Source organism: Eschrichtius robustus, chromosome 1 (genome assembly GCF_028021215.1).
Source record: "Eschrichtius robustus isolate mEscRob2 chromosome 1, mEscRob2.pri, whole genome shotgun sequence".
NCBI classification, from domain to species: Eukaryota; Metazoa; Chordata; class Mammalia; order Artiodactyla; family Eschrichtiidae; genus Eschrichtius; species Eschrichtius robustus.
The window spans coordinates 138,787,693-138,812,494 of NC_090824.1; the positions used below are offsets into that span (position 1 = coordinate 138,787,693).

The 24,802-nt window shown below is 44.4% G+C and overlaps 1 protein-coding gene across 2 annotated transcripts in view; it reads right to left on the minus strand.

Moving 5' to 3' along the window:
* The window catches only part of LOC137760254 (OTU domain-containing protein 7A), a 176,492-nt gene that overhangs the window by 88,632 nt on the left and 63,058 nt on the right, over nt 1–24,802 (minus strand). For both annotated transcript variants that reach the window (XM_068537405.1, XM_068537397.1), the window contains exons 2-3: nt 15,341–15,523; nt 6,762–6,980 (exon numbers count right to left, since the gene is read on the minus strand). In XM_068537405.1, the coding sequence (XP_068393506.1) occupies nt 6,762–6,980; nt 15,341–15,523 (402 nt within the window). The remainder of the gene's footprint in view (nt 1–6,761; nt 6,981–15,340; nt 15,524–24,802) is intronic.

The window sequence follows — 24,802 nt, forward strand, 5'->3', positions numbered from 1 at the left end:
AGGGAGAGGATGCCTTGGAAATCAGCATGTGTGGCAGATGACACTTCATTATCTTCCAAAACTTAAACACTAATTAACTGCTCATATATGTCAAATAGGGCACCCCATGAAGCCAGGCTTAACCAGACAGAATCTGCTGCCATCAGACCCTAAGCCCCCTCCTCCAGGGGAGCTGTTTCCCCACCTTGCCCAGGACTCTGGACATAGGAGGGGAAGCACAGGGGTGTGAATTCTCCAGCACCGCATCTTTCATCTCGAAGTAATCTTGCACACTAGAAGTTATCCTTCATCTAGAAGGAATCTCCTACACCTAGAATTAACCTTTTGTGATCTGAGAATTAATGCCATCTTCAACAAGGCATCTTCCCTAGACATGCTACCTTTCATTCACATTTCTTATGGGAAATTTATCATTTTCTAAATATCAATTCAGCCCACATATTCAGTCACACTTTGCACGTAATTGAATCACAACAAGACTTAGTTATGTGGCTAGGGGATGGAAGGCAAGATTTTAGTGGTTTGATTTAAGTTTGGTCCTGGAAGTTAAGACTCTTACCCAGTTGAGAGCATTCCTGGGGCTGTTAGTCAGCTGTGGCTACCGTGGAAGATCACCCAGCTATGGTAAATGCCAGCACCTTCCAGCCTCTGGAGAACCAAAAATGGCCCAGTGCTATTCTAACATCTCCAGCTGGATCCAGAATGGGATGCCCAAGATAAAGGATTTTTCGCAGGAGCAGTGGGATTGAGAATACGGTTCAACGTTCCTATTCCAAGCTTGGACAGGGTGGTAATTCACATCTCCCCACACAATGACTTCATTTAAGAACAGAAAAAAAAACATGGGAATGAATACTGTGAATGTTAAAAAACAAAAACGAAATCTTGAGCTCCTGCAGAGACGAAAATCAGATGAACATCACTAAGGGAAGGCTGTGGTATTACGTAGCGGTGAGGGACCATTAATCACTTATTCTGCCTTTTCCAAGTAACATGATAACAGGACCACTTAATTTGGGTGGTTACCGCACAGTTTAAAATAAGATGTCATATGTACCACAATGTTCATTGCAGCACTATTTACAATAGCCAGGACATGGAAGCAACCTAACTGTCCATCGACAGATGACTGGATCAAGAAGATGTGGCACATATATACAATGGAATATTACTCAGCCATAAAAAGAAACGAAATTGAGTTATTTGTAGTAAGGTGGATGGACCTAGAGTCTGTCATACAGATTGAAGGAAGTCAGAAAGAGAAAAACAAATACTGTATGCTAACACATATATATGGAATCTAAAAAAAAAAGAAAATGGTTCTGAAGAACCTAGGGGCAGGATAGGAATAAAGACACAGATGTAGAGAATGGACTTGAGGACATGGGGAAGGGGAAGGGTAAGCTGGGACAAAATGAGAGAGTGGCTTGGACATATATACACTACCAAATGTAAAATAGATAGCTAGTGGGAAGCAACTGCATAGCACAGGGAGATCAGCTCGGTGCTTTGTGACCACCTAGACGGGTGGGATAAGGAGGGTGGGAGGGAGACGCGAGAGGGAGGGGATATGGGGATATATGTAAACGTATAGCTGATTCACTTTGTTATACAGCAGAAACTAACGCACCATTGTAAAGCAATTATACTCCAATGAAGATGCCAAAAAAGAAAAGATGTCATTTTGCTTGTCACCCACGAAGACACTTAGATGAAAGAAAACAATGGGACAATTCTCTAGCAGAAAGATGAGCACATTTTTGCCCTAAACATGACCCTGTGATTCCCTTTAATATCCCTGCCCTTCTGCAGCCACCCCACCCATCCAGGGCCACTGACCTCCCTTCTCTGGGCATCACTGTGCTGTGCACGTGCTTCTGAGATTTCCTCCAATGGGACTGTGATGATTTGCTCCTGGTCTGTCTCCCTTATGTTTCTGCCCATGCTCCAGACTTCCTCATCCACCTGGTACCCAACAGTGCACAGGGCTGTGTCAGGGGTGCTGTGGGAGGCCCCTACGATGGGCGCATCCCTCCTGCAGATTTCATCCCACACTAACTCCCATATTTGCATCCTTAGCCCAGACTGTTCCTGAGCTCCACACCCACATGTTCAACTGGATAGCAACTTTCCAAGTCTCACCAGGATCTCAGACTTTGCTTCTCCATCCCCCCAACCCCTCCTCCAGGGGTCTGCATCTCTGCACGGCACCGCCATCTACCCATGTGCTAAAGGCAACATTCTCAGGGTCACGCTCGACTCCTCTCTTTCTGCCGTTGCCCCATCCAATCCATCAGCGAGACCTGCAGGTCTTTCCTCAAAACAGATCCTGCCTTCACATCTAGCTTCTTATCACCTCCACTGCTACCCCCATGGCGCTGGGCTAACGCAGCAGCTACCCTCCCCCCCCACCACCCCTTGCTCTTCCTGCTCCTTTTTCCTCTGCAGAGTCCACTCTCAACACGGCAGCCAGGACATGTCAGTGTGAATCCACACATGTCACCACCCCTTCTCTAAGCCCTCCTGGGGCTGCACAGCCTCCCTACCGTGAACCCCAAGTCTCAGGAGTGCTCCCTGGCCCCTGCTACCATTCTCTCACCTTCCTTTCCAACCCCTCCAGCCCTCACTCCATCCACTCCCGCGTCCTGCCTTACTCAAATGTGCCAAGGCTTTGATGGTGTCCCATGGCTCATTCCTCCCTGCCCTCAAGAGCCCTGCCTTGTGCTCCCTCCCTCCACCTCAGAGCCCCTACCTCGTGTCCTCATGCCATATTGATGGCCTACCTTATCACCTTTCTTCCCCACTAGAACTTCATCTCCACGAGGGCAGCAATTTCACCTGGGACAGGTCGTTCGCAGCGATGGGACACCCAGCACCTGGATGGGGTGTCTGTGGGAGTGCAGGTCAAGCTTGCCTTGGCTGAATCTGTCTTGGCAGCTGTCCTGCCTCCAACTTTAAGATGGAAGGAAGTGAGGCTCCAGGGGACCTCTCAGCTGACTTGGGATAAGGCGGGGCTGGGCTGACTCACATGAAAACCTGCACATCTTAGGGCTTCTCTGCCAGATTTGCTCCAATCCAACTCTCCTCCTGTGGAGACAGACTCAACACCACAACTCAAAGGTGTCCCCACACTTTCTGACGTCTAGACCTCAGTGTCCCGTGTGTGCAGTAACTGCTGTATGCAGACATGCCTCTGCCTTTGGATCTACAAACACAATCAATTGGTGTGATTGATCACACCATTTCATCCACACTGTGGGGGTGTCCCAAAGGGGTGCCAGATGTTACTTCCCATGATCTCTGCGTCTTCTTACATGTGAATGCAGCAGGATAACCCAGTTGAGAAACAAATGCTTTCTTGCATTCTCATCTTCCTTCCTCTCTCAGGAGGTCAGCGGTTTTATGTCCTGAAAATCTGGCCCTCCTGTTGTCCCCGACTGTCATGGGGTGGGAGTAGGTCATGCCCTCCGGGGTTTTAAGGCCCGAGGAGAATGGCACTCCCTCTCCTGTGGTTGGTGAAGCTTCACTACTCGATACACAGACTCCTCAAACAGGTGGGGCTGCCCACGTGCCTTGGGGAGCTGGGGGACCATTCTGGACACCTGCCCTATGCCGGGCTCTGAGGGAGTGGAGCTGGGTCCCCGGGAGGGACAGCTGGACCATAGGCAACACAGGCCATCTTCTTGGCCCATTTTCTTTCTTTTCTTTTTTTCTTTTTTATAAATTTATTTATTTTATTTTATTTTTGGCTGCGTTGGGTCTTCGTTGCTGCATGCGTGATTTCTCTAGTTGTGGTGAGCGGGGGCTACTCTTTGTTGCGGTACACGGGCTTCTCATTGCAGTGGCTTCTCTTGTTGAGGAGCACAGGCTCTAGGTGCGTGGGCTTCAGTGGTTGCAGCATGTGGGTTCAGTAGTTGTGGCATGCGGGCTCTAGAGCGCAGGCTCAGTAGTTGTGGTGCACGGGCTTAGTTGCTCCACGACATGTGGGATCTTCCCGGACCAGGGCTCGAACCCGTGTCCCCTGCATTGGCAGGCGGATTCTTAACCACTGTGCCAGCAGGGAAGTCCTTGGCCCATTTTCTGGACCACATGAGCCCTGGGTTCCCGTCCAGCCCCCGGGGAGGGGGAAGTCCCCCACCCTGAGGCCCTGGGACAGAGTTTATATTTCCTTCCAAACACAACTTGAATTATGTCTTGAACAAGTAGATATTTTTCACTAAATTTTTTTGACATCTGTATTTCCATCTCCCATGAACACAGTAAATAATATTGATTATCAATGGTTGATTCACAACAATCTGAGCACTAATTACTGGATGGAGGAATGGACACGCTACACCTGGCCACACCAAGCAGCTTTCTCCCCCCTGTTCCTCGGTGGAGCTCTGTCTGCCCCACGGAGAGTGACAGCAGGGCCTGAGGGGCGCAGCCTGGGCCACCTCCCAGCGCCTGGCCTCCTCACTCAGCCGGGGTGGGGGGCTGAGCGGGACTCGCCAGCCTCAGCCAGTATCTCCACCAGGATCTGGGCACAGAAAGAGCCTGAAGGATGATTGGGTCTACTGCTTAAAGAGAAGTTCAGAGAAGTTGATGGACGGTGGGGGCGGGGAGTGGAGAGGAATGAACGTTTATTCTGTCCTCTGTGATTTCCCAGTCCTCACCTCCCTGTCCTCGTGGAACCCTGACGTTCAGACCCTCCCTGCCCGGGATCACATTCCTGAAGGCCGGGGCACCAGTCGGCCTCCCCAAGGCCTCCTGCGGCATTGACGGGGTGCTGTCCGCAGCCCCGGGTGAGCCACCCTGCTGTCCCTTCTCTCCATCCTCTTGGCACATGATGGAAATAAGGTACTGTGGGCGAATGTAGCATCTTAACTCCTTAAGTTTGGGTTTTTAAAAGGTGTTTTCCAAAATTGGATAGTTAGAGTAAAATGCACCCTTTGAAAATGCTGGTCTGGGAGGTAAAATGTAAGTGATAAAAATTAATATGTGATCTATGGAAAAAAATAACAGAAAAGACCTTCCAAAGGAGCAAGGGCTCTTGCTGAGCATGACAAAGCTGGAGGAAAAGGCTGGCACGGTGGACCCCATGCCCTTTACCAGGACTCGAGCTTTATTTTTTTAAATATTTATTTACTTATTTGGCTGCATCAGGTCTTAGTTGACGCATGCAGGATCTTTTGTTGTGGCGTCTGCGCTTCTCTCTAGCTGTGATGCATGGGCTCCAGAGCGCGTGGGCTCTGTAGTTGTGGCGCGTGGGCTTAGTTGCCCCGTGGCATGTGGGATCTTAGTTCCCCCACCAGGGATTGAACCCGCGCCCCCTGCATTGGAAGGCGGATTCTTAACCACTGGACCACCAGGGAAGTCCCAGGACTCAGCTCAAATGAGGCAGCAATTACCGGTGCTACTGGCAACGCTCGGGGCTGAACTTTGTCAAGGGCTCGGCTGCCGTACCCTTCAAGAGAAATTAGCTCCTGAAATTTTTTCTTTCTTAACCTATACCAATTTTCCCTTCTCTATGAATAGTGACTCTTTGGTTTAAAATATCTCATCTGAATTACTCTCAAAGAGGCATCTTTAAAATAACCAGCCTCCAGAGGGAGGGCTTTAAGATTGCAGGTAATCTAGAGAGGCTGTTTTATGTTTGTTGATCAGTCAAAGACCTGGAGGTAAGACAGAGCCAGGTGTGGGTGTCGGTCTCTGGGTTGCTTTTGGCAGCTGTGCAGCAGCTGAGAAAATGATTTTTCCCTGGTCACAACATCAGATGCAACACAGTTATCAGGATTGTGGATCCTGTTCTCAAAGCAAACACGCCACGGGTGAGGCCCCCGAGCCCTGCGCTGAGACCTGACCGCCTGGTTGCCTAGCACAAGTAAGGCCCCACTAACCACCATCCCCTCTTTACCTGTGTGGATTTTGTGCCCCCATGGGAGATGCACAGGGGCCTGAGAGGAAGGGCATAGAATCCTCTACATGCATGTCTGAGAAACCCCTGAACATGTGACTGCGCAAAGATTTACAATGCAAATGATTATGAGTGAGAAAGGGGCTGCGCTTCTCAGGAAGAACCAACATCTGTTGCAGAATTTGTTTGGAACTAGTTATTTTATCCTTAGGCACTCCAAAGAAGACAAGTTTTGGTTTGCTCCCTGAATCTCATCCTCATCAGGATGTCAGAGAAACATTAAGGAGAGGGAGGAAACCAAAGTCAAGTTTTATGTTTCCTTAACCTGGAGGCTGGGGTGCCGGTGAGGGTGGGAGTGGGGCTTGGGGGAGGGCAGGGGGAGGGCAGGAGACAGGCAGCTCTGTAGGGCACGTGCTAATAGCTCAGCCTCACCAGCCCGGCATCCGTCTTCCCCAAGTCTTTGCAGACTGGAGCACTGAGGCTCAAAGAGGTCACCTAACCTGCCTGTGTCCACAGGAATTGACAGGGTCTCTTATTTCTCTCCAAGCACAGGGTCTTTCTTCTCTTTTGTTCCGCACCCAACTGGGGGGCAGGGATTGGATGGGAAAGGAGAGAAGTAAGGCAAAGCAGCCTGGGGTTCTCTTTGTAGGGGGGCTGACCTGGCCAGGCCGTATTAGTGACAAAGGGAACACTCAGGAGATCTGGGCACCACGTGGTCCTCGCCCCACATCCACCGGCGCCAGGCTAGGGCCGGGCAGGGCCCGCAGGCACCCGAGCCCGACAGCGTGTGGAGCCGGATCGCGCATCCCTCTCGCTCCCGCCCCTCCTCCCGACCAGGCGGACCTGCCTGAGGGGTACTTACCCGCCTGCTCCAGAGCCACCATGGTCGCCTGCTCGATCAAGTCTCGCTCCACGAAGCTCCGGAAGTCCTCGCTGTACACGCTCAGGTCCGGCAGCTGGAACGTGTAGATGGGCATCTCCAGTGGGAACTGCTCGCTGCTGCACTCGCTCGCCACGTGGGACCGCGCCAGGGACACGATGGCCGAGCTGGCGTGGGAGATCCCGCGCGAGAGCCGCTTCTCTGCGGGGGTGGGGGGAGGGAGACGAGGGGGGTTGAGAGATGCGGGCCTCTGCATGCACACACGACACATCCCACACGTGTGCACACGACACACGCACACATGCTCACACACGTGCATGTACACACGACACACATCCCACATGTGACCATATACACATGACACACCCCACCCGTGTGCGCACACACCCGTGCATGCACACATGGCACACATGTGTAAACACACATGACACACTCATGTGGCACACATACACATGCACACACACACACACACCACACAGAGGCACACCCATGGACACCCATACAACCATTACCCCCCGCACCAGCCCTGCCACCCTCCCAGTGTTCTCTGCAGGCCTCCCTCATGCTGGGCTAACATCACCACAACCTGGCACATGGCACTTAGTCATGAAACCACTTAGAAGGAGGCCAAGGGTAAGTCCACCACACAAATATTCAGCATCCTTAAAGATCACCAGACTTGCTTCCTGGGTCTTAAGTTACATGGAATTCAGCTCAGCAGAGCTGCCCTCCTCTGGAATGAAATGCTACACGGGGGACTGCCTTTGTTTTTATGCATTTATATTTTTAAAGTGAGAAGCAATCCACTCGGCTTCCTCCACTGAGGCTTGTATTTTAAGATAGGTCACCTTTATTAAAGTTACTGTGATAAACACATCCCACACGAAGATTCCCAGGACACAAATATTAAGCCATTACATGCTTCTCTGCCTGGATTTTCTGTTGTCATGGCAATCTCAAAAAATGATGGTCTTATTCTGCCTAGGCTTTCCAACAAGGGATGAGAAGTGCAGTGTAGAATATCTCTAAAGTACAACAGTTACTTTACTAGGAAGGCGATCATCTGATCTAAATGTCACAGCCAAAAAGTAATGTATTTGAAAACATACTTGTTTTTTAAAGCCCTGTGCTTAATAGCTAAAGAATTCTTAAATATGTGATGTTAGGAATAGGTTTTTTTTTTTTTTTTACAATCAATATTTGTAATAACGAAGAACAAAAGCAAGGCAGTAGTCCTCTTTCAATTTTGCCCAGAAAACAAAATTCAGACTGGCATTTCAATGAATATTGTCTAAACCCTTTGGCAAATTCATCAGTACGTGTAACCACTTAAGCTGTACGGATTCCCACTCACATTAGCCTGCTCACAGGTCAGGTTCTGTGCTCTGCTGATGCCTCTCTGAGGCATGCTTCTGCCCTCCTGTGCTGGCAGGAAACCCATGCCCATGTCTTCATCCAGAAAGGGAGCTCTATTCCCCCACATGCAAGAGCAGTGTACAGCACTGCTATTAAAGTAATTTTGCTAAGCAGATGAAAAACAAGAGGCTTCTGATCCTGGGGTAAGTTAGTTTTAAGTTCAAAGTTAATTCTCAGAACCCTCACGTATTTGCATGGTATGTCTCAGAGACAGTGTCTGTCTATCAAACGGATAGTTTCGATACACCTTCAATTTCATTCTGATATGAATTCAAGGTGTTTAAGTATGTTGTATTTTGAAGAAGGATGAGAAGAAAGAGCAGACCAAACAGTCCATGCGGAAGAGGAGCTGCAGAGCACGTGGGCCAGCCGGTTGTCCTGTGCCTGGTCCAGTTCCCCCAGTGCGGGATCAGAGGAGACCCCATGCCCCTCTGCCCCTCACAAGCCTTGCTGAGGTCACATCTCTTGCTTTCTGGAATCTGGGAAAGTAGGAACTGCCCCATCCTTTGGGACCCGATGGGTTGCTCAAACACCCGAGGTGACGTGAACCCGCACTACTCCCAACAGAGGAATGTGCTGGGCGGGGTCATCCATACGCCTTCTTGGCTTATCAATCAGCACCTGTTGCCAATTGATGAGGACCTTGGAAACGTTGTGACTCGCAGTGTAATATGATGCTATTAAGCCATTCCAAATATTAAATATTTGGAGTCTTCACATGAAGACTTCACATGAAGGGAAAAAGTCTTTTTGAACTAAAAGTGAATTATGCTGAAGATCATATAACAAGAAACATACACTCCTAATTCTAACTCCTCCCAACTACCACATCTATGAATGTATATATGTAATCACACAGACACACACACACACACACACACACACACTCATACACACACAAACTGATTCTCTAAACATGAACGCAGCAATCCTTCTTTTGGAAGTATAAATAAAACAGGAATTCCCATGCTCAAAGTTATGCCCCAGAAAAATACAGAGAGCTTTTAAAAAAATAGTGAGGGAATATACAGAATTTCCCAACCCTTGACAAAGCCAACTCAAACATCTATGATTTAGTGTAGCAGAGGGAACTATATTCAATACCCTGTGATGAACTATAATGGAAAAGAATATAAAAAAGATGTATACATATGTATAGCTGAATCACTCTGCTGCATAGCAGAAATTAACACATTATAAATCAACTATACTTCAATTAAAAAATATATTTTAAAAACCCAAAATAAACAAACAAACAAACAAAAAACCATCTATGATTTAGGCCAGGGGATATGTATTAACTCTGTTTTCTTATTTTCTGTATTCTTGAGGCTCTGGCATCCAGGGCCTTCGTGAATGGGGAGAGGATTTCCCTACAGAATTAGCCAATTCTTAGAGATACCAAGGACTCACGCAGGAGCACATCTTTCCTATGCAAACCAACCAGCTCAGAGCCCATACTCTGGATCACCTCCTCTATCTGGTTCTTACACCAGCAAGCCATGTTCCTGCCCTAATTACCCCAGGCCCAGGTGCCAGACAACGAGAGATGGCCCCTATGCCCCAGAGAGCCACAGAAATTACTCAAACTGGCCAGTCCTAAGTCTGTTTACCCTGCCTTATCTTTCCCACAGAAACACAATACAGGCTCCTGCCCTTGTTTTCCTCTGTCCCCTCGGCCTCCTGATCATCCCTGGTGCTTCCCTGTGTGTCCCTTCAGGGTGTTGCCATGCCTCCTGTTTCTAGGGAACTGTGAGTATAAGAACCTCTTCCCCTAAGATAGCCATGTCCATGTCTGCGTGTCTCACTATACCTGATTAAAACAAATCCTGGGTGTATTTTAAAGCAGGTAGACAAAACTTTTCTAAAAGGGACAGATATAAATATTTTAGGCTTTGTGGGCCATACAATTCTCAGTCACAACTACTCAACTCTGTCTTTGTAGCATTAAAGCAGCCATAGACAGTGAATAAATAATAAATAAATAAAGCAGCCATAGACAGCCGTGGACAGCAAATAAATAAATAAAGTTTTATGGGTTCCAATAAAACTTTATGAAAAAAAACAGGCAGTGGCCAGATTTGGTTCATGAGTCATTGTTGCTGATTTAGAATTTAGAATATGGAGGGCTTTATTTTCCATTTGAGGGCACTGTGATTTCAGGAAGAATTCAATTAAAGGATATATAGATCTAATGCAGAAATTACAATTTCTGTTTTATTAAAAATACATATGTTTGTTCACAAGGCTCAGTTAATGAAATTATCTTATGATAGACTTCTCTTTTTTTTTCCCCTTAAATAATATCTGATAAAAATCAGATAGCAGCAGGTATCAGTATAAGGCCCTGATTCTGGAATCTGTGTGAAAACAGAGAGAAGGATCCTTCTAGCCCCTTCCCTGGGAGGGTGAGATAATGGTTTAGATTGTTTGCCACTCGAAAAGGGCAGGAACTGCCAAGTTGTCAGCTCTCTGGATTTCCACTGTATGAGAGATGTCAGGAGGAGGTCCTGTGTGGTTCTGAAGGAACACGCAGTCACAGAAGGCCTGGGGGAAAGACTGAACCAAGTGATTAGAAGAGGTGGTTCCAACCAGAGACAGATCTAAGGGCAGAATGAAGGAGAACTTAAGAACAATACAACAAGATTGACAAGTCAGTGACCACAACTCAGCACCGTCTTCCTAACCCATCCAGGAAGCCCACAGGAGCAGAACAGTGGGAGTGGGCTGGGTTGCATGGGTGGGGGCTGAGGGCAGGTGTTCTGGCTGTGCCTTTCCTCTCCCCAGCTAGCCCTTGGTGGCTCACTGCCTGAACCATCGCCACCACAGCATGGGCCAGCCCCACCTTGGCCAAAGCCAGCTGGAGGAGCATCAGGGCAATGCTCATGCTCAGCTGGGACGGGGCACCAACCATGATGGGCACAGGTGGGCTGGCCAGGCCTGGAGCCTTCCCTCTTCTCTCCTACAGCCCCTGTGAGCTGACAGTTAGAATAGAAGGTGGTAGCCCCTGCAAATGAGCAATTTCTAGAACAGATGATCTGAGAGGTTCCCTAAGGAATAAAGCCAACTGTGGGGAAGAGAGCCAGTGGAGAACATTTTGAGCCCATATTAAAGCATTCAGAACTCGCCAACTTGAGTGTGCTTCCCCCCATGCTCTCATTCACAGGAAGGCAAACCAGAGCCCATGCCTTTGTCCCTTTCCCCTGATACCACGAGCTAAGATGGCTGGTAACTGCAAGGTGCTGTGTGTTCACAGGGAAAACTTAGGAAACATCTGAGCAGTGCAAACACAGTTACAGAAAGTCCACAAAGTACCCGGGGCTGGAATGCACAAGGAGGACATGATTTTAAAGTAAGCCTAGTAGATGGGACTTCCCTGGCGGCCCAATGGTTGACTTCACCTTCCAATGCAGGGGGTGCGGGTTCAAGCCCTGGTCAGGGAGATAAGATCCCACATGCCTCGTGGCCAAAAAACCAAAACATAAGGCAGAAGCAATATTGTAACAAATTCAATAAAGACTTAAAAAAAAATAAAGTAAGCCTAGTAAATATGTTCAAAGAGAGAGAATATGAGAATGTGAAATAGTAATAATAATGAGAAAGGCTAATTTGGAATGAAATAATGTGAATGCTGATTAACAGAATGGATTCATGTGAAGAATAAATTAGGATGTTAGAAGAGCAAGTCAAGGAAATCTCTTAGAAGATGTGAAATTAAGATGCAAGAAGACAATGGAGGAATGGAATGGTTTTAAAGGAAAATAATTTGGACCCAGAATTCTTATTCCACTAAACAAAAATTTAAGTATGTCATGTAAACTCCTTTAGGTACTGACAGCGTTAGGAGATGGATCATGCAAAAATTCTTTTAGAAAATAGTCTTTGAAAAAGTATTCTTTCAGCAAAAGATAAATGTGAGTAAATAAAGAAGTTGATTGTGGTCTAAACAACAACAAAAAGAACCTAAATATGTTTGAGGGCACATGGAGTCAGGAGGGAGAAGATAAAAACAAAGACACATGTCTTTTTCAGGGTAAAATATAGTTGTTGATAAGTTTTAAAAATTAATAGGGAGAAAACCTAAATATAGGTTTTAATAGAACAGGGGAAAGTATAACATAAGGAGAATGTATAACTTTCAAAGCAGTTGAAAAATTTAATTAGCCAGAAAAGACAGAAAAGGAGAAAGATACATACAAAAAGCATGGCAAATAAAACACACAACATAAAGCAGCACAGATACGACAATAATAAAAATAAAGTAAGTGGATTAAATTCACTGCTTAAAAGACAGAGACTCTTGGATTGGATAATAAAATAATACCTGATGATAAATTACTTCCAGGAATCACATTTGATACAAAAGGATGAGGAAAGGTTGAAATAATGGCTGAAAAAATGTTATTCCAAACATGAACCAACAGAAAGGCAGAGTAGAGGTTTAACATCAACTAAAACAGATTTAAAGATAAAAACAGGGACTTCCCTGGTGGTCCAGTGGTATAGAATCCGCCTACCAATGCAGGGGACACGGGTTCAATCCTTGGTTGGGGAACAAAGATCCCACATGCTGTGGGGCAACTAAGCCCGCACACCACAACTACTGAGCTCATGTGCCTCAATGAGAGCCCGCATGCCTCAAAGCACAGAGCCCACGTGCTCTGGAGCCTGCATGCCACAACTAGAGAAGAGATAACCCCCACGCCACAACTAGAGAGAAGTCTGCTTGCCAAAACGAAGAGCCTGCATGTCGCAATGAAAGATCCCGCATGCCTCAATGAAGATCCTGCATGCTGCAACTAAGACTCAATGCAGCCAAAAATAAAAAAAAATAAAAAAATAAAAAAATAAAGATAAAAACAATTATGTGCGACAAAGAGACACTCTATATATTGGTAACAAAGCATATTAGAGCCAGATGACCTAACAATTATGGATACATATGCACCTACCAATATATCCCCAAAGCGTAGTGGAAAGGATGAAGCTAAGAGAAGAAACAGGTAATAAGTATTAAACTTTCTAACTCAAGTGTGGCTTTTCTAGACAACAGAGTAAGCATAGAAGAATAATCCAAGATAGAGATTCCAATGTAGCTTGAATAATAAGGCTGAGCTAACAGAAACAGACAACATTGACTCACAACAGTTTGGGAGGGTTGACCTAATGCAATAGGAGAAGTGGAATTCACTGTGTAAATATTAAGAGGAATATTAAATTATTTCAGATCCTATGATTATATATTTAGAAAACCCAAGATATTCTCTGAGAACAAACAATTAGTATTAATAAGAGAACTTATGTAATGACTGGATAAAAGATAAATATACAAAAAGTAAGCTGCTTTTCTCTGTGCCTAAACTCTTAACAGAATGTGAATAAATGCAGTGGTATATGCAATGTTCTTGAATGGAAAAACAATATTACAATATGCTAATTATTCCTAAAATAAAATAAAAATCCAATCCAATTCCAATCAGAATTCCAATTTTAAGGTTACTATGGCAGAATAAATATCCAAAAATAGTGAAAAAGTTTTGGAAAAGAACAGCAATAAAGGAACTTGCCTTTGCAGAGAGTAATACTATATGAAACTACAAGAGTCAAGTGTAACAGGCTGGGTGGGCACACAAACAGACAGAGTCCAGAAACAGAGCCAAATACATTTTGGGGAAGTTAATGTACAGCAAAGTTGGCATTTTAGTTCAGCGGGAAAGGAATGCTTTATTCAATAAATGTGCTAGAATACCTCATTCTCAATCCAGAGAAGCAAAACTAGATCCTTAGCTATTATTCGTAAAAATTTCAAATTGATTATAAGACCTAAGAACAAAATTTAAAAACAAATATAGGAACATATGCTAGTAACTTTGCAGTCCCGGAGAACTTCTAATGTGAAAAAGGACACCCATTAGCCATGAATGTATAGTAATGTAAACATTCTGTAAGGCAGAATACTCTGTGAAGAGTCATAAGGCAAATAATACAGTGGGATGTATACATAGACATGTGTATACATATATATATATACACAAAACGTTTGTAGTCTTCATTATAAAGAATGTTACAAATTGATAAGAAAAATACAAACAAATCAATAGAAAAATAGGCAAAGTATGTGAACAAGCATGTCACAGAAGGGGAAATCCAACTGGCTAACAAGCAAATGACAAGATGAAAGTTAAAATACACTATTTTTTGCCCTTCGGAGTAGAAAAACAATGTAAAACCATCATGAGGACACCCAGTCCTGGCAAGAATGAAGGGAAACACCCAGTTTCACACATGGTGAACAGAAATGTGTTTGGGAATGAAGTTTTGAAGTTATTAAATAAAAAAACACATGCGTTGGAACAGCAAATCCACCTTGGAAATGCCAACCTATAGAAATAACAGCACTAGTACATACAAATTACAGGTATAAAGTTTATTTTACCAGTGCCTATAGTGTCAAAAACCACCACCACCAACAAAATCCAAGAAAAAACAGAATCACGATGAACAGGCATGGTTTAAAAATGATCGTATGCTGTGGAATAAAATATTTAGAGAGAATGTTTGTGATTTATTGTTCAATGAAACAAGCACTCTGCCAAGTGCATTAGGTGCATTTGACTCTGATGCGTTTGCACTTTGAACAAGCAAAGTAAGAAGGAGAAGAAGGAGACAGAACAAGATGGGGCCACTGGTTAGTCTCCCTGAGGTTTGGGAGGTGTGGAGAAGAAACCTCTTATGTTTCTTTCATATATCTTTGTATTGTCTCCTTTGTTACAATGAGCTTTTCTCATTTCTGTAATTAAGACATGGAAAACGAAGCACATGGGATGATGAACATCAATCTTGAACAGGTTTGGAGGCTTCTATACTACTTGGAAAATAATTGCAGGGAGCAGAGATGTTGGGTCTGGAAAAACCAGGACTCCAGGAGGAATGTGGGGTCCCAGAGAAGTGGACACACTCTCCCGTTTTTCTGAGGCAGGAACGGAAGCTGTAAAGGAGTATGAGGTGTGGTGCCCAGAGAGCCCCATCTGCCTGCAGCTGGGAGGCGATGACCTCGCCCTTCTCTGTACCCCCACCCCCGCCCCCTTGCAAGCCAGGGCGTGCTGGCCAGGGAGCTGGTGCGGGGCAGGTCCCTTAGCTGGTACCTTGGGCGATGTCGTCCTGCCTGGGCAGGCAGGGCCGCTCGGCCGTGTGCGCAGGTGGGGGGTGCTCTCGCTCGGGCTGCTTGGGGCACCTGCCCTCGTTGAACACAGGTGGCAGGTTGGCTGTGTGCACCTGTCGGAGCTGCTCATAGTCACTCAGAGCGGCAGTCAGGTCCCAGTTTTTGCCTGGAGACGAGAAATGACAAGAGATTACAATACTGATGCATGAATAATGGTCACATTTTAGGAAAGAATCACGCAAAGAAGGGTCTCTGTTAGCACGTGTTCAGTCATGAGCTCCCCACCAGTAGTTCTCATTTTTCTTTTTGTTCTTTTGTTTTTTTGGTTTTTCACTCAATGCTTTTTAGTATACTCACAGAGTTGTGCAGCCATCCACACTATACGATCCCAGAACACTTTTCATTACCCTGAAAAGAAACTTTTTTAAAAAATTGAAATATAGTTGATTACAATGCTTCAGGTGTATAGCAAAGAGATTCAGTTATACATACACATACATAGATCTATTCTTTTTCAGATTCTTTTCCATTATAGGTTATTACAAGATATCGAATATAGTTCCCTGTGCTATACAGTAGGCCCTTGTAGTTTTAGTTCTCAGTTTTCGAAGGAGTAAAATTGCCTGATGCGTACTCTCTAAGAGTAGAATTTCACACCCACGCCTGAGATGCATCCCTCTGAAGTACGTGATGTACCTACGATAGTACATCACGTAGTATCTAAGGATGCTGGCCTTAGATTCACACACCCTGCAGAACATTCCACACCTCTGAAAACCAAGTCATAGAGCTTAATTTCCAAGGGGAGCAAAACATTGAGTGCAAAAAAAAAATGGAAAAGAAGTTCCCAGTGGAAAAAAAAAAGGAATGAAAAGAATTCTCATGTTTTCTTTGGGCTTTTGCTCAGTATTTCACCTTTTTCTTGAAGCTTAGCTTGGAGAGGGCAGAGGCTCCAGGGGGCTCGCTGTGTGGGAGCCTTGGTGGCAGGCGACCTCAGAGCTCAGGTGCTGAACTGGGTGAGACTCCAGGCGGGACAGCTGTGCCCGTCCCAGGCAGCGCTCAGCAGGGATGGGTGCTGGGGGTTCACAGCACGAGGGGGAGCTCATGGGGGGCTGGACTCAGTGTGGAGGCTCTAATCCCTGACTCTAAGACTTGGTGGACTTCTAACAGAAGGGAGGAGGTGGCACACACCACATCCGATTCCGTTAGGCAACCATGTGCTTCTTAAAGATTTTTTTTTTTTTTTGATATGGACCACTTTTTAAAGTCTTTATTGAATTTGTTACAGTTTTGCTTCTGTTTTATGTTTCGGTTTTTTTGGCCAGGAGGCATGTGGGATCTTATCTCCCTGACCAGGGATTGAACCCACACCCCCTGCATTGGAAGGCGAAGTCTTAACAATTGGACCCCCAGGGAAGTCCCAACCATGTGCTTTTTAAAGGCAAACAATTAAAAGCTTAGCTCTAATTTTAAAGAGCGAATAAAATCTTATCCTCTCCCGATTAACTTCAAATTGCAGTATTCACTATATCAACTAATGATATGATGAATTATGCGGTGTAGACAACAGAATGAGGCTTTGAATGTCTAAAATAATATCTGAACATCTTCCTCTGGTCTTTCTACTTTTTTCTGCTGCACACTTGATACTATCAATCAGAATGTTTAAATTCTATCACATGGACATTTACAATTTAATCATATTTTTTTCCTCCACAGTCAGCTAACAAAGACACCACTGAAGCATCTTTGCGCATCTCAGTGGGGAAGAAAAGCAAACGAAACCATCCGGGTTATTCAACAAAACCCTAGCAGGGTCTGGGAGCACTTTTGTAAGTGGTGACAGGTGGGGACATGGGTGGAATGCAGCCCCACTACTGTTAGTAGTTGTATCGTGCAACGTGGTGGTGATGAGAGAGTCGTTTTAGGGGAACCAGTTGAATCAGAAATGCAAGCATGCACTTTCACTCTTACACGCGACTAACAGTCACAGTGTACACACACTGCCTGTGTGATCGCAAAAGCACTTCGAGTCTAAGTGCTTGTGTCTATCAAATGGGCATCCTCATTCCAGGGTGCAGTCCAAGAAGGGCAAGACAAGGCCCTGCCTTAGGGACATTATTCCTTAGCAGGGGCGATGACCTGGGTGGGCACCTTGCCCTAAAGTAGGGCCAAGGGTGGCAAGTGCCCCAGGGAGGGCCAAACCTGTGTCCGGGAGGAAGGTCAAGGAGAGGGGAGGTGGAGGAGAGGCACCCGGATTGCGATCCTATCACGAAATGCAAACAAGTTAAATATGGGAGTGTGTATTAGCAATGACACCAGCCCCACGAATCCTGGCTGTGAAGGGAAACAGCCCGCATGGAGCACCCAGGTGTAGCGGGGGTGTCATCGTCCCCGAGCCCCACAAGGAGCAGGCACTGTCCTGGCTCCTCACAAACAGAAAGTGAGGCTTAGAGGATTGCTACACCATAGTGTTTGCAAATGAACCCTCCATTCTGGATCTGTCCACCAAGCTGCATCTCCCCTGCAGGGCTGCCATGGACATAAGACCCAGTCCTGGCAGAGCTGTGGCATCCCAGCTCCTGCTCCCAGGAGCCAGCCCACTGTGCTTCTCCCACCAACTGGAAAGAGCCTGTCCTGCTGTTCCTGTCTGTTCCCGACAGGAGACCCTTTCAGAGCCCCTGATCCACGTTCCATCACAGGTGATCAGGCCCGAGTATGAGGGCAGGACCACAGTGCTCACGCGTGGCTTCTGTGGACCAGAACTCCAGGGTGGGGGTGTGTTCCCACTGTGTGCCTCTGTTAGAGCATCAGCTGGGGCAACGCTGAGAAGCACGTGTCCAGCCATCAGCAAAGGCCGGTCCGCTCTGCTCTCCCACCCGGGGACCTCTCACTCACTGATTTTTCCCACTTGCTCTTGCCTACATTGTCTTCTCCCATCACTGCCCTGGGCTCCTGCTCACTTTGCTACACACCTGCCCGTATCCTTAACCGGCAAGCATCCTGGTTCTAACCTGGGCCGCACCTCTTAGCAAACGGGGATCCAGTGTCAGGTGAGAGCAAAGATGGAGGAGGGGGCGGCACTGTCCACAAAGCCCAGGTCCCAAACGATCCCCAAATGCTCGATTTCAGATTTTAGAGAATTCCACAAGGATCCAGGACTCCAGGGTCTGTGCACTTGGAAAGGGTCCAAGAGGCCACTGAGAGGGAAGCAAGCAAGACGGAAGGAAGACAGACACACTCATCAGATGTTTAGGGGGTCAGAGCCCCTCGAGGTCTGCTTCCTGCTCTGCACAGTCCCAAAGACGGCAGCTCAGGACAACCAGGGATGCCAGTGGTGACTGACAGACGCGTGGACAGGGGATGCCCCAGGGGTGAGCTTGACACTGGTGGGTTGTACAGGTTGTATCTAAAAGCAGGAAATCTAGAGGAGAGGGACAGGAGTGGGCCCCTGGTGGTCTGGGAGCAGGGTTTGGTGCTCAGAGAGCATACATTTCAAGATCCCCTTTCATCTTCTCCACTGCAAGTCTTGGAGCGTCCCAACAGGTGCCGCATGGAGGGAGGATGAGGTGGAAGGGCACAGAGGCCCACCATGGTGACACCACCACAGTGATGCAATGGGCTGAGGCCAGACGGAATCCATAGCCAGGTGACTGGGGTGGCCACAGGCTGTGAGCCCTGAAGCCAGCACACTCATTAGAGGGGGGGATCCATCCAGCAGAGCAGTAAAGAGCTCAGGCTTTGGGCCTGGCCCTACCTCCCGGCTACTTCTGTGACAGTGAATACAGAATACCACCACGTGAAACCTTGGGTTACATTTCTGAACAATTGGGATAATAAAATCCACCTAATGAAAATTCCTAGGAGGAGTAAGTGAGGCGAGGAAACTACATTTGTGAAGTTCTTAGCACACGGAAAGCTCTTAGTGTTACAACAATTCATGATAAGTTTTCACTTATGCCTAACTTCTGTCACTTATGGTTGAGATCCAGCTGGTAAGTGACAGAACTGAGATTCAAATCCAGGTCTGTCTTGATCAAAACCTAAGCTTTTGGGGCTACAGTTCCTTTGCACCTGACCTTGTTTTGGGCGTCATGGCTCCTGGCTGCTGACCACCCTTGAAACCTCCCTCTCCCATGGCCGCCCATCATGACTCCATAACAGGACTTGCCCTACTTCCCAGATCCTTCCATCCCCACCTTGCCACTGTTTTCACCTGCTGGGTCCTTGCTCTGTTCCCCACAGACTCACCTGTACTATGTGAAATTCTCATTCAGGTGTCACTTGTGCCATCTCCCAAACACCGGCAAGCCACCAGGCTGCTGGGAGGACACCAGAAGGCCTCTCTCCAACACGACATCTTAACAGACCCCTTTCCTATGACTCTAAACACTCCATGTCCCCTTTTCTGGCTGCTTTGCCTTTCCCTGTCCTTAAAGCAAAAGGATTCCCTCCACTTTTCTTCTTGTTTTTCTTTTCTTCTCTTAATTTATAATATATTCTCTTTTGAAGATTAAGTCCATCTCTATGGGAATAATCATAAATCTAGTTACAGTTTGTATCCTAAGCTTCAAGGCCAAATGTTCAAAGATGGCAGATGCTAGTCAACTATCCAATCTCTATTCCTGTCTGATTCTATATGCACAGAATCCTAATTTATTTGCAAGAGCAATTTGTACAGTTAGAAATACTCATTTTTCTCCTGTAGCCGACCTGAGGGTTTCCAGTGATGTTCCAACAGTATTTCTCCAAGGACAGTATTTCTGGTAGGACAGTATCACTGTCTGGAAGACCTCAACCCAGAGCCTCAAGGAGATGGAGACAGTTGCCTGATAAATGTTTCCTTCCGGGTGCTGCCTCAGTTTGTTATTGTCACATACAGCAGGTGACTGGGGTACCAGCAGGTACAGGTTTTACCCTCTAGCACAGTTTACTGGTGACGTGCTTGTGCTTTAAACTTTTAATTCATTTTATTTTTTATTGTCTTAAGAGGAACATCAAGCGGGGTCTGATCTCAGGTTAAACAGCTTATTTTGTTTTGTCTCTAAAGCTTCACATCCATTAAGGAAAATGATGAAGCAGAGACATATGAGCCCACAGGAAGATGTGAAACAGGAACTGACTAAACTCAGGGAAAAAAGAAAAGAAAAGAGTTAATTTCAGAGATGAAGTCCAGTTATAAGGGACCAGACGGAAAACAAGTACAGATAGTATAGTAAGGACCATAAAAATGAAAATTAGTAAAGTGAGCAAAATGAAATAGAAATAAAGAAACAAAGGGTTACAGGGAAACGGTAGATAGAGACTATAGGTGAAGGAAATGCCACGTACACATCACTGGAGCCCAAAGTAAGAAATCTAAAACAATGGAAAAGAAAAAATAATTTAAAAACTATGATTAAAAGAGAAAACTTTTTTTTTTTTTTTACCATATGGAGGTACTTTATTATTTCCTTATAATCAGGCAAGCTCAACAAAATGATATGCTAACTAAATTTGTAAAATGCTGTGGTAATAAAGTTTCACGAAATTTTAAGACAAGGAAGAGCATTTGTCACATGAAACCACTTCACACTGGACAGGCACTGTGGTTCACATTCTGGGCACTTGCGATTCCCTCTTCTGCTGATTCTCAAAAAGAGAAATTGAAAAAATACATGGTACCATGCATATATATTCTGCTTTATCTCATCATTTCAGAAAAAAGTTATTTGCACACAAATGTAAATACTAAAACAATTTAAAACATACAGTCTCCTCAATATCCTTTCATTAATTAAGAAGAAACAAAAATGGATAGCCATCATAGAGTGATCTTGGGTATCCAATCAGGGAAAAGTGGAGGAAAATCAGGAGCAGAGGAGATGGTAGTTTTTGGAGAGAAATCTAAGACCAGCAAACACAGATTTAGCCTTTCAAAAGAGAGAACTTCTGACATAAATACTTGATCCTACACACTGAAAGGGCACATTGTATATAAGGAAACTGTCCTAGTATAATCAATACAATGATATAGCCTTATAATATTATTATGTTTTAAAGATAAAGAGAATTATTTGAATATTTCAGCAAAAAGGAAAAACAATCAGGCTGGTAACATTCTTCTTGGCAGCCAAATTCAATGCCTGAAGATAATGGGCCACATTTACAAGATACTGAAAGAAGTAAAGAAGTGCAAGCTAAGAAATGTTTATACCCATATAGGCCATTCCTTCATGGATAAAGGCTACAGACAAATCATTTAAAACAGGTCTGAGTTCAGGAAATATTAGTCAAATGGATCTTTCTTGAGAAAACTACTAGAAGATGAGTTCCAGCCAATCAAGAATGAATGGAGGTTTGGCAAAGGGAAATCGAGGCAGCAGTAAATGTATTTAACTGTACAGCTAAGTAAAAGCAAAGGTACAGATACAAATGACAGAGGAGAACATTCTGCCAAAACAAAAATGGTAGAAAGTAGAAAGTAAAGTCCACTTACAGTTGCTTCAGCTGTACTACATGGGAGTACAAAATAGTACTTAAAGTCAGCAGATCAAATATAAATATGTGAACATACATAATAGTACAAAGGAAAACACTAGAAACATGTGAATGACATACTACTAACTAAATTGGATGGTAGAAGAGAGAGAGGTAGGAGGAAGAAGATATAAACTAGTTTTATTGAGGCAGATCATTGGAACCAACTATAAGAAAAAGGGAAAGAGGATAGTACATCAAGGTAGCAGTTTAAAAAGTAACCACTGGATAAAAATATAACTTTAAAAAATAAAAAGCTAACTGATTCCATTGCTCTATATGTCTGTTTTTGTGCCAGTACCATACTGTTTTGATGACTGTGGCTTTGTAGTATGGTCTGAAGTCAGGGAGCATGCTACCTCCATCTCTGTTCTTCTTTCTTAAGATTGTTTTGGCTATTTGGGGTCTTTTGTGTTTCCATACAAAGTTAAAAATTTTTTGTTCTTGTTCTGTGAAAAATACCATTGGTAATTTGATAGGGATTGCATTGAATCTGTAGATTGCTTTGGGTAGTATACTCATTTTCACAATATTGATTCTTCCAATCCAAGAACATGGTATATATTTCCATCTGTTTGTGTCATCTTCAATTTCTTTCATCAGTGTCTTATAGTTTTCATAGTAAAGGTCTTTTGCCTCCTTAGGTAAGTTCATTCCTAGGTATTTTTTTTTATGCAATGGTAAATGGGATTGTTTCTTAATTTCTCTTTCTGACCTTTTGTTGTTAGTGTACAGAAATGCAAAAAATTTCTGTGTATTAATTTTGTATCCAGCAACTTTACCAAATTCGTTGATGAGCTCTAGTAGCTTTCTGGTAGCATCTTTTTCTATGTATAGCATCATGTCATCTGCAAACAGTAACAGTTTTACTTCTTCTTTTCCAATTTGGATTCCTTTTATTTCTTTTTCTTCTCTGATTGCTATGGCTAGGACGTCCAAAGCCCAGAAATAAACACACGCACTTATGGTCAATTAATCTACGGCAAAGGAGGCAAGAAACAAGGAAGAAAAGACAGTCTCTTCAATAAGTGATGCTGGGAAAACTAGACAGCTACATGTAAAAAAATGAAATTAGAACATTCTCTAACACCATATACAAAAATAAACTCAAAATGGATTAGAGACCTAAATGTAAGACTGGATACTATAAAATTCCTAGAGGAAAGCATAGGCAGAACACTCTTTGACATAAACCTCAGCAATAGTTTTTTGGATCCATCCCCTAGAGTAACAGAAATAAAACCAAAAATAAACAAATGGGATCAAATTAAACTTAAAATCTTTTTCACAGCAAAGGAAACGATAAATGAAACAAAAAGACAACCTATGGAATGGGAGAAAATATTTGCAAATGATGTGACTCACAAGGGCTTAATTTCCAAATTATACAAACAGCTAATACAGCTTAATATATAAAAAAAAAAAAACAATCAAAAAATGGCAGAAGAGGCATAAGCCTCTTAAATAGCCTCATCCACCAGGGGGCAGACAGCAGAAGCAAGAAGAACTACAATCCTGCAGCCTGAGGAACAAAAACAACATTCACAGAAAGATGGACAAGATGAAAAGGCAGAGGGCTATGTGCCAGATGAAGGAACAAGATAAAACCCCAGAATAACAACTAAATGAAGTGGAGATAGGCAACCTCCCAGAAAAAGAATTCAGAATAATGATAGTGAAGATGATCCAGGACCTCGGAAAAAGAATGGAGGCAAAGATCGAGAAGATGTAAGAAATGTTCTTTAATTCTTCTAGGTCTTTGTTAAAGAACAAAAAAATAGATATGAACAATACAATAACTGAAATGAAAAATACACTAGAAGGAAGCAATAGCAGAATAACTGAGGCAGAAGAACAGATAAGTGACCTGGAAGACAGAATGGTGGAATTCATTGCTGCGGAACAGAAAGATAAAAGAATGAAAAGAAATGAAGACAGCCTAAGAAACCTCTGGGACAACATAAAACGCAACAACATTCGCATTATAGGGGTCCAAGAAGGAGAAGAGAGAGAGAAAGGACCAGAGAAAATATTTGAAGAGATTACAGTCGAAAACTTCCCTAACATGGGAGGGGAAATAGTCACCCAAGTCCAGGAAGCACAGAGAGTCCCATACAGGATAAACCCAAGGAGAAACACGCCGACACACATAGTAATCAAATTGGCAAAAATGAAAGACAAAGAAAAAATTTTAAAAGCAGCAAGGGAAAAACGACAAAAAACATACAAGGGAACTCCCATAAGATTTCTCAGCAGAAACTCTACAAGCCAGAAGGGAGTGGCATGATATACTTAAAGTGATGAAAGGGAAGAACCTACAACCAAGATTACTCTACCCGGCAAGGATCTCATTCAGATTCGATGGAGAAATCAAAAGCTTTACAGACAAGCAAAAGCTAAGAAAATTCAGCACCACCAAACCAGCTCTACAACAAATGCTAAAGGAACTTCTCTAAGTGGGAAACACAAGAGAAGAAAAGGACCTACAAAAACAAACCCAAAACAATTAAGAAAATGGTAATAGGAACATACATATCGATAATTACCTTAAACGTGAACGGATTAAATGCTCCAACCAAAAGACACAGGCTTGCTGAATGGATACAAAAACAAGACCCATATATATGCTGTCTACAAGAGACTGACTTCAGACCTAGGGACCTAGGGACACATTCAGACTAAAAGTGAGGGGATGTAAAAAGATAATCCATGCAAATGGAAATCAAAAGAAAGCTGGAGTAGCAATACTCGTATCAGATAAAATAGACATTAAAATAAAGATTGTTACAAGAGACAAGGAAGGACACTACATAATGATCAGGGGATCAATCCAAGAAGAAGACATAACAATTATAAATATATATGCACCCAACATAGGAGCACCTCAATACATAAGGCAACTGCTAACAGCTATAAAAGAGGAAAT